A 10384-nucleotide genomic window follows, 5' to 3' on the forward strand; every position below is an offset into this window, starting at 1 on the left:
TGGTGTGGCCATCAGGGAGGTCATTCTGGCCCTGGAGAATGGTGTGGCCATCAGGGAGGTCATTCTGGCCCTGGAGAATGGTGTGGCCATCAGGGAGGTCATTCTGGCCCTGGAGAATGGTGTGGCCATCAGGGAGGTCATTCTGGCCCTGGAGAATGGTGTGGCCATCAGGGAGGTCATTCTGGCCCTGGAGAATGGTGTGGCCATCAGGGAGGTCATTCTGCCCCTGGAGAATGGTGTGGCCATCAGGGAGGTCATTCTGTCCCTGGAGAATGGTGTGGCCATCGGAGTCATTCTGGCCCTGGAGAAGGTGGGCATCAGGGATCATTCTGCCCTGAAGGTGGCACAGGAGGTCATTTGCCTGGAGAATGTTCATCAGCATAGATTCTGTAATTCTGTGACTCTGATTTTGTTATTTTGTGGTTCTGTGATTCTGTGATACACTCTTATTCCTGCATTTTGACCTGAGGCTGCGGAAAAGGCTTCCAAAACTGGTTGATACCACTGAGATCATGGCTGTGCAGTTGATTAGAAGGGTGCAATATCACTTTTCTGCCAAAAACCGGCAGGCAGAAAGGCAGGGATGGGGCTGGAGGGAGAAGTGTGGGGCTGAGATTGGGGTGTCCCAAAGAGCAGATGTTGGAGTTCCGCATCTGAAGGATTTTAGACTTTTCTGTGCCGACACGTGTTTTGAAAAAGACTGGACATGGTGCTATAGTCTAGTTGAGGTGTTAGGGCATAGCTTGGACTTGGTGATCTTGGAGGTCTCTTCCAAACTCATGATTCTGCGATTTTGTGGTTCTGTAATTCTGTGATTCTGTGATTCTGTGATTTTGTGATTGATTCTGTGATTCTGTGATTGATTCTGTGACTGTGATTCTGTGATTCTGTGACTCTGTGATTTTGTGGTTCTGTGATTGATTCTGTGATTCTGTGATACCCTCTGACTCAAGGAGAGCACTGCATTTTGACCTGATGCCTCAGAGGTGGTTTTGTCTTTTTTACTAAAAACTACCTGTACATTATTTACCCTAATTCCAATACCTATCACCTATGTCAGACAGTGAGCTTCTACTCTAAACCAATCTAAAAACACCAACATCTCCCAGAAGATGGGGGTTAAGAAGAAGAAGGAAAAAGGACATGGGAATTGCCCAGATTCCTCCATCTTTGTACCCTGAGCCCCATTCTAAAACCACCAAAAATCGATTTTTCACCCCATGACAAACTAACTATTATTCTACTTAAACTCTTTTGACTTGTAACTCTTCATGTAAAGGTGGGGTAGGAGCAGCTCAGCCTCACGTTCCTGCACCCTGGGGTGGAGCTGGGTTTGGGGTGATCTTGAAATATCTTGAAAAATCTGGGAACACCAGTGTTGGGGAAGATGAAACAGGAAAGCCTTATAAATATGATTGTCTGGCAAAAGATTGTGAGAATATGTAAACTATAAGCGAGATGGAAATGAAAACAAGCTTTGAGATCCTATAGTTACTGAACAATGGGAAAACAATGATGTGGCTGGCTGAAGGTAAAATCCCCTTTTGATGGAACAACACCCTCTGCTTGCAGACAGCTCCAAGGGTCAGAGCAGACCCTGCCAGCTTGGCAGAAGTGGCCCAAAGAGGAGTTTTTAGGGTCTAAAACTACTCCAAAGAGGAGTTTTTAGGGTTTCCAAAGAGTAGTTTTCAGGCTTAGCAGAAGGGGCCCAAAGAGCAGATTTTAGGGTTGTAACACAGTATGGGAATGTAGTGATTTTTATAGGCTGTATGGAAATGCTATAGGACTTGTGCATTGTACTAGATTGGTTAATGAGAATCAGAATATTCAACACAGAACATTTATTGTATTGAAACAGGAACTTCACACTCTTGCCTTTTACTCTTTTATACTTTTACTCTCTGACCCTCTCATCCTCTCTACCCCTCTCTCCTCTTGGGCCTGCTGAGCTCTGCCTGGCAGCTCCCAGCAGCTCCCTGCACTTGGCCCTTTGCAATAAACCCCAAGTTCCACAACCAGAAGAAGATTTATTGTATTGTAACAGGAACCTCGCTCTCTTATCCTCTTTACCTCTCCTTTTAACTCTCTTTACCTCTCTCTCTACCCCTCTCTTCTCTTGGGCCTGCTCTGAGCTGTGGCTGGCAGCTCCAAGCAGGGCCCTGCACCCAGGCCCTTTTCAATAAACCCCAAATTCCACAACCAGAAGAAGATTTATTATATTGTAATGCGAACCTCACTCTCTTATCCTCTCTTTTACTCTCTCATCCTCTCATCCTCTCTCTCATCCTCTTTATCTCTCTCTTCTCTTGGACCTGCTCCAGCTGTGCCTGGCAGCTCCAGGCAGGTCCCTGCACTTGGCCCTTTGCAATAAACCCCAAATGCCACAACCAGAAGATTTATTGTATTGTAACGAGAACCTCACTCTCTTATCCTCTCTTTTACTCTCTCTCTTATCCTCTCATCCTCTCTCTCATCCTCTCCATCCCTCTCTCCTCTCGGGCCTGCTCTGAGCTGTGCCTGGCAGCTCCCAGCAGGGCCCTGCACTTGGCCCTTTGCAATAAACCCCAAATTCCACGCCCTGGCTTCAGAGATCTCTCGTCTCCATCCGTCCCGACCGTGCTAACCCCCGTTGCTCCTACACACCAGCACCCTGCTGCTGCTTCTTGGTGATGTTGGAGCTCTGGGGGCAGCTGGGATGGAGCCCATGAGCATCCCAAGCTTCATTTCCAGCCTGTGCCTGCAGCTGGTGCTCCTTCCACAGCACGGAGCTGCTCCCCGTGCTGAGCCTTGGTGTGTCCATCCACCACCCAGGGGCACACAGGAGTGGGGAATGTCACTGAGGAGGTGACAGGGCAGCCAGGGGGACACCGACAGCAAAAGGGGAGCACTCCTGCCAGCCCCAGAGCAACCCTGAGCTTTATTCATGGAATCAATCCTGTTAACATGGCAACCACCACTTCCATTTTAATTTGCTCAGCCACATTCCAATGCATGGAGAGCTTGGGAAAATCAAAGAGACAAAAAAGAGAAAAAAATAAAAGGAAAAGAAGAAAAAAAAAGGAAGAATAGGAGGGACTTGGGCCACAGTCCTGCTCCCTCCTGGCATTCCTGGAGCTTCAGGGTCTCTGGACATCAGTGCCCAGCACGTGTCCCATGCTAGGGTGGCCACCCTTGGGGTGGAGAGGACGAGAGGCCAGGCAGGAGCCTGTGAGCCTTTGGGGATATTCCATTCCCATCCACTGGGAACAAAACCCCCACGGCCCAGAAAAATCAGCAAACCCAAGGGGACTGCAAGAACCTTGTCCCCACCCCACCACCTCCCTCCTTAGCCTTTCTTTTTCGGAACTCGGACACAACCTGGCCATTACAGGAGGATCCCCCTGTGCTGGGCCTTGAGGAGGGTTCTGATTCTTCTGATTCCTCATCTGGACCCACCACGTGCTGCTCGAGGATCTCCTGCAATCAGAGGCTTAGCCTTTCTTTTTCTTCTTCTTCTTCTTTTTCTCCTTCTCCTTGTCCCCCTTCTTGGCCTCCTCGGCCGCTTTCTTCTCCTCCTTCAGCACCTTGTACCTCCACTGGGGTGGCTGCAGCAGGTGCTTGTCCTTCACACGTGGTTTCCTCTCCCCGCTGGCTGACCCAGAGGCTTTGCTGACTTTGATTTTGGGCACGGGCTCCCAGGGGAAGACGCTGTTCCCCCGGCGCAGCCACCGCGGCAGGAAGCTCAGGAACCGCCTTGGGGGCGGCGGCGGCGGTCGGAACTCGGACACAACCTGGCCATTACAGGAGGATCCCCCCGTGCTGGGCCTTGAGGATGGCTCTGATTCCTCACCTGGACCCACCACGTGCTGCCCCAGGATCTCCTGCACCGAGAGGCGGCGCTTGCCCACCTCGGGCGGGCTGTCAGGGCACACGGTTTGGCAGGCGGTGGCCACGAAGGGGCTGCCCATGGCCGTGGTCATCCTCACCATGTGGTCCAGCACGCCGTCCTCCTCGGGGTTCCGCGGGATGTTGAAGGTGAAGATGGATCTGATCTTCTCCGAGAGCCTCTTGCTCCTGGATTTGGGGCTCAGGGCTTTGGCCACCAGCTCGGCCAGCGCTGGCCACTCGGGTTGGTATTGGGCTGCGAACTGCTCGGCGCGCGGGCGCCGCAGGAGGCTCCGGATGCGCACGGTGGTCTCGAAGCGGCCGGTGAAGGTCGCCCATTCCCTGGCTGTCTTCCCTTTGACGGCATCCACGGCCTGCAGGTCAGCTCCTGGGGACAGCAGAGAGCACGCTCAGCGTCCCAGAGGAGGTGGGATTGCCACCCCCAGGGTCCCAGAGATGTGATTAGCACACCCAGGGTCCCAGAGGAGATGTGATCCCATAGGAGATGTGATTGCCACACCCAGGGTCCCAGAGATGTGATTGGCACCCCCAAGGTCCCAGAGATGTGATTGCCACACCCAGGGTCTCTGGGGGATGTGATTGGCACACCCAGTGGTCCCAGAGGAGATGTGATCCCATAGGAGATGTGATTGGCACACCAAAGGTCCCAGAGGAGACGTGATTGGCATGCCAAGGGTCCCAGAGATGTGATCGGCACACCAGAATCCTATGGGGGATGTGATTGGCATACCAAAGGTCCCACAGGAGATGTGATTGGCATGCCAAGGGTCCCAGAGATGTGATTGGCACACCCAAGGTCTCTGGGGGATGTGATTGGCACACCAGAATCCCATGGGGGATGTGATTGGCATACCCAGGGTCCCAGAGGAGATGTGATCCCAGAGGAGATGTGATTGGCACACCAAGGGTCCCAGAGATGTGATTGGCACTCCCAGGGTCCCAGAGGGTGTGATCGGCACACCCAGGGTCTCTGGGGGATGTGATTGGCATACCAAGGGTCCCAGAGGAGATGTGATCCCATAGGAGAGGTGATTGCCACACCCAGGGTCCCAGAGCAGATGTGATTAGCACACCAGGTCCCAGAGGAGATGTGATCCCAGAGCAGATGTGATCGCTGTCCCCCTCTGGGGACACTCACCTGCCAGCAGCAGGGCGGTGACGCAGTCCTGCCGCCCCTGCACCGCCGCCTTCATCAGCGCCGTCAGCCCCCGCGGGTCCCTCTGGTCCACCTCCAGGGCAGGGTAGTAGTTCAGGAGGTAGTTGACAATGGTGATGTGTCCTTGAGAGCCAGAGAGAAGCTGTGTTAGAGCTCCCACAGTTACCAGAGGCCATGGCTGGACAGAGAATTCAGCAGCTGCATTCCGTGGGGGATCGGAGGGGTCAGGATTGGAAGGGTTTGGGTCCATTTTGGTTTGGGTCCATTTTGGTTTGGCTCCATTTTGATTTAGGTCCATTTTGGTTTGGGTCTACTTTGGTTTGGGTCTATTTTGGTTTGGCTCCATTTCAGTTTGGGGCCATTTTGGTTTGGGTCCATTTTGGTTTGGGTCCATTTTGATTTAGGTCCATTTTGGTTTGGGTCTACTTTGGTTTGGGTCTATTTTGGTTTGGCTCCATTTTGGTTTGGCTCCATTTTGGTTTGGGTCTATTTTGGTTTGGGTCCATTTTGGTTTGGGTCTATTTTGGTTTGGCTCCATTTTGGTTTGGGTCCATTTTGGTTTGGGTCCATTTCGGTTTGGCTCCATTTCGGTTTGGGGCCATTTTGGTTTGGGGCCATTTCAGTTTGTGGCCAATTTTGGTTTGGGTCCATTTTGGTTTGGGTTTATTTTGGTTTCAGTCCATTTTGGTTTGGGTTTATTTGTGTTTGGGTCCATTTTGGTTTGGCTCTACTTTGGTTTGGCTCCATTGTGGTTTGGGTGACTCGGGTACACCGAGTCATCAGAGAAGATGTTCCATTTTGGTTTGGGTCCATTTGGGTTTGGGTCCATTTGGGTTTGGGTCCATTTTGGGTTTATTTTGAGCTGAGCATGGAGGGAACACCAATGCTGAACCAGCTGCTTTAGTGAAGAACACAGGAAAGACTCCAAAAATGCAAAAAAAACCCCATAAAATGATGAATTCTAGCAAGGATACAATGGAGATCGAGGCTGATCCCCTCTTTGGGACCCTTCTCCTTCCCCTCCTGCAAAATCAAGGGGAGGGAGCCAGGCTGGAGGTTTGGGCAGGTAAATGAATCCCTGTGACTCCTGGGGCAGCCCAGCTCTGCCACTCAACCCATCTCCACCGCAGCAATCTCCATTTTCTCATCATTTTGAAAGCAGACCTGAACCCCAAGTGTAGCTGATGTCACACATCCCATGGGAGCACGGCTTTCATGACAGAAAAAAATTCCTTTTGGGGTTTTTGGGGGGAGCACAGGGGGTCCCATCCCTTCCTGAGGGTGCTGACCTGCCTGGGCTGCCATCATGAGGGCCGTGTTGCCATCGTTGTCCTGCTGGTTGATGTTGATGTAGGGACACTTCTGCAGCAGGGGCACGATGTCCACGAAGCCCTTGGAGCAGGCGACCATCAGCGCGTTCTGGAGAGGGGACAGCAACAACTCAGCACCACGGTCCCACCACGGGGATCCCACGGCCATTCCAAACTGTTCCCCCACCCAAACCAGGCTGGAGCAGGATGGGAGGGCAGACAAGGTTCTGCTCCAAGGATTGGATCAATCCCAGGAGATCCTCCTGCCCCACTTGATTTAGCCTTCAGGATTTGCCTGCTCCTGGAAAATCCTCGTTCTGCTCCAAGGATTGGATCAATCCAGAAGATCCATCCCACCCAGGTCCTCTCCCACCTGCTCCAGCAGCCCCAAGCCTTCAGGATTTGCCTTCTCCAGGTAAATCCTCATTCTGCTCCAAGGATTGGATCAATCCAGGAGATCCATCCCACCCATCCCACCTTCCTGCCCCACCTGCTCTAGCAACACTCAACCTTCAGGATTTGCCTGTTCGTGGAAAATCCTCATTCAGCTCCAAGGTTTGGATCAATCCCAGGAGATCCATCCCACCCATCCCACCTTCCTGCCCCACCTGCTCTAGCGGCCTTCAGGATTTGCCTTCTCCAGGAAAATCCTTGTTCTGTCCCAAGGATTGGATCAATCCCAGAAGATCCATCCCGCCCTCCTGCCCACCTGCAGCCCCCAGCCTCCAGGATTTCCCTGAGAGCCCCGGTTCAGCCCTGCAGGGTCCCTCCCCAGGAGCTCACCCTCCCGTTGATGTCCAGCTCCGTGGCCTCGCTGCGGCTCACCCCGCGCTCCAGCCTCTCCCACACCAGCTTGGCATCATTCCTGGCACAGCACTGGTACAGGCTGAGGAACCCATCCCCGCCAGCCTCGGGGGACACCTCGTAGCAGGGGTACACCGAGTCGTCAGAGAAGATGCTGCTGCTGTCCGAGGGCTCCGGGGATCCTGAGGATGTTTCCTCCTCTTCCTCCTCCTCCTCCTCATAGTGCAGCTCCGGGTCAGAGGCATCCAGGCTGGCGCTGGGAGACGCAGCAGGTTCTGCTCCTCTGCAGGCATCTGTCATCCGGCCCAGCCCTGCCCGGGTGGCCGAGGGGGCACTCGGCGCTGTCACTGCCCTGTGCCGGCACAGAGGGGTGGCACCAGCTGGGGTGGCACGGTTTGCCTCGGGTACCTCGGGTCTCTCCCTATAGATTTCTTCCCCAGGTGTGTCAGCCACCTCTCCCTCCCCGCCCCCCTCCATTTGGTTTGGGCTTATTTTGGTTTGGCTCCATTTTGGGTTTGAGTCTATTTGGGTTTGGAGCCATTTTAGTTTGGGTCTGTTTTGGTTTGGATCCATTTTGGTTTGGGTTTATTTTGGTTTTACTCCATTTTGGGTTTGGATCTATTTTGGTTCAGGTCTATTTGGGTCTGGGGCCGTTTTGGTTTGGGTCCATTTTGGGTTTGGGTCCATTTTGGTTTGGGTCCATTTTGGATTTGGGGCCATTTTGGTTTGGGCTTATTTTGGTTTAGATCCATTTTGGGTTTGGGTCCATTTTGGGTTTGGGTCCATTTTGGGTTTGGGGCCATTTTGTTTTGGGCTTATTTTGGTTTGGGTCCATTTTGGGTTTGGGTTTATTTCGGTTTGGATCCAATTTGGTTTGGATGCAATTTGGTTTGGATCCAATTTGGTTTGGATCCATTTTGGTTCGGGTCCATTTTGGGTTTGGGTCCATTTTGGTTTGGGTCCGTTTCAGTTTGGGCCTATTTCGGTTTGGATCCAATTTGGTTTGGATCCATTTTGGGTTTGGGGCCATTTTGGGTTTGGGCTCCATTTTGGTTTGGCTCCATTTTGGTTTGGCTCCATTTTGGTTTGGCTCCATTTTGATTTGGATCCATTTTGGTTTGGCTCCATTTTTGGTTTAGCTCCATTTTAGTTTGGGCTTATTTTTGTTTGGGTCCGTTTCAGTTTGGGCCTATTTTGGTTTGGATCCATTTTGGTTTGGCTCCATTTTGGGTTTGGGGCCTATCAGCTTTTGCCACACCACACTGTAGATGCTTTAAATCTAATTATCTAAAGTTCCCCCTCGTGGCTCCCACTACACTGCATCTTTCATAGTTCTTTCTCCAAAATATCCAATATTATTTGCCTCCACACCCTTACTCCAGTGTTTTCATCCTCTGTGAGGATTTATTCCTCCACTACGGTTTGTAATTTCCAGTCTCTGAATTCTATTAATGAGGAATTTAATTTAATTTTTAATCTCTGAATTCCATTAATGAGGAATTCATTCCTCTACTACAGTTTGTAATTTCCAATCTCTGAATTCCACGAATGAGGAATTTATTCCTCTACTACAGTTTTGTAATTTTCAATCTCTGAATTCCATGAATGAGGAATTTATTCTTCTACTACAGTTTGTAATTCTTAATCTCTGAATTTCGTTAATGAGGAATTTAATTTAATTTAATTTTCAATCTCTGAATTCCATGAATGAGGAATTCATTCTTCTACTACAGTTTGTAATTTCCAGTCTCTGAATTCCATGAATGAGGAACTTAATTTAATTTGATTTCCAATCTGTGAATTCCATGAATGAGGAATTTATTCCTCTACCACAGGTTTGTCATTTCCAGTCTCTGAATTCGATTAATGAGGAATTCATTCTTCTACCACAGGTTTATAATTTTCAATATCTGAATGCCGTTAATGAGGAACTTAATTTAATTTCATTTTTAATCTCTGAATTCCGTTTACTTTAATTTCTAATCTCTGAATACAGCAGCTCCTGGCTCCCCCAGGACACAGGATCAGGGCAGCAGGGATCAAACCCTCTCACCACCAATTAATTAATTAATTAGGAGGAAAACACCAAATTCCACGAAACTCTCCCACCCCTCAGGTGTTCCCAAGCACGGAGGGAAATTCCTCTCACCTGGGGCTGCTCAGATCTTCCCCGTGGCTTCCTCTTCACCTGGGCAGCATCCTGGCCACAACCAGGAGGAAAAACTCACCGAGCATCCCCGGAATGTCCCTCTGTCCCCTCTGCGGGGAAAAAACACCTTTGTGCCCCGAGCCTGAGGTGGCTTTTTGGCACCAAAGCTGTGACAACCCGCACGTTGACGTGGGGCTCAGCTCCCCGAGAGATCTTAAATTAAATTGCTGCTTAAAATGGCTGAGCAGGATCAGGGCAGGATTTAGTGTCTTTAGCTGAGGAGCTGCTGGGAGCACTGGGCTGTGGTTTTTATATTTTTATACAACCTGAGCAGCCCCACAGGCTCAGCTGAAAGCCCCCTAAAAAAACTCATTTCCACCTGAGTTTCTAGCCAGGTGAATTGGCTGGGCAGGTAATTCCGGGAATTGGCTGAGCAGATAAATCTGGGAATTCTCTGAATTGGCTGAATTTAGATTCTCTAAATCTGCTTGTGAAAAACAAAGCTGTGTTTGGTGTCAGGTACACACAGGGTGTATTTGTGATTGTGGTATGTGTGGAGACCAACACTGGGACAGTTATAAAGATGAATTTTAATAATAACTAAGGAAAATAAAGCATGGAAGAAGGCCTTTGAACTTGTCTTTTGTTTGCAATTAACCTTAGTTGATTTGGGAGCATTGGAATTAAAGCATTAAGGATGTTGCTCTTTGCTTGTAGTTAAGCCTTAAAGAGTTCTGCAATAAAAACCTTTTGAAGTATAATTTTAGAATATTGATTGCATCCTTGAAACTATATATATTTATATTTATATTTATATGTATAAACTATATATTTATATAAACTATTTATATTTATATTTATATTATATAGAAACTATATATATGTATAGAAACTATATATATATTTATTTTATATGGATAAACGATATATTTTATAGAAACTATATATTTATATTTATATTTATATTTATATTTATACTATATATTCATAGCAACTATATATTTATATTTATTTTCTATATAAACTATATATTTATAGAAATGATATATATTTATATTTATTATATATATTTGCAATGTA

At 49.1% G+C, this 10384-nt stretch overlaps 1 protein-coding gene across 1 annotated transcript; it reads right to left on the reverse strand.

Moving 5' to 3' along the window:
• Positions 1 to 3470: 3470 nt before the first annotated feature.
• ANKRD33 (ankyrin repeat domain 33) lies at positions 3471 to 7455 on the reverse strand. The gene is made up of 4 exons (XM_064735009.1): positions 7135 to 7455; positions 6331 to 6460; positions 5024 to 5164; positions 3471 to 4252 (listed from the first exon to the last, which is right to left on the reverse strand). The coding sequence occupies exons 1-4, from the start codon at positions 7453 to 7455 to the stop codon at positions 3471 to 3473; spliced, it is 1374 nt and encodes a 457-aa protein (XP_064591079.1).
• Between the last annotated feature and the right edge of the window lie 2929 nt (positions 7456 to 10384).

Source organism: Zonotrichia leucophrys, chromosome 29 (genome assembly GCF_028769735.1).
Source record: "Zonotrichia leucophrys gambelii isolate GWCS_2022_RI chromosome 29, RI_Zleu_2.0, whole genome shotgun sequence".
Classification (NCBI taxonomy): domain Eukaryota; kingdom Metazoa; phylum Chordata; class Aves; order Passeriformes; family Passerellidae; genus Zonotrichia; species Zonotrichia leucophrys.

What these genes read in the sequence shown, in the direction of transcription:
- ANKRD33 (XM_064735009.1), bottom strand. Translation starts at nt 7,455, where the DNA reads ATGACAGATGCCTGCAGAGGAGCAGAACCTGCTGCGTCTCCCAGCGCC. An exon ending in AGCTGGACATCAACGGGAGG is followed by an intron (nt 6,461 to 7,134) that starts GTGAGCTCCTGG and finishes TCCCCTCTCCAG; the next exon opens with AACGCGCTGATGGTCGCCTG. An exon ending in CACCGCCCTGCTGCTGGCAG is followed by an intron (nt 4,253 to 5,023) that starts GTGAGTGTCCCC and finishes TGCTGTCCCCAG; the next exon opens with GAGCTGACCTGCAGGCCGTG.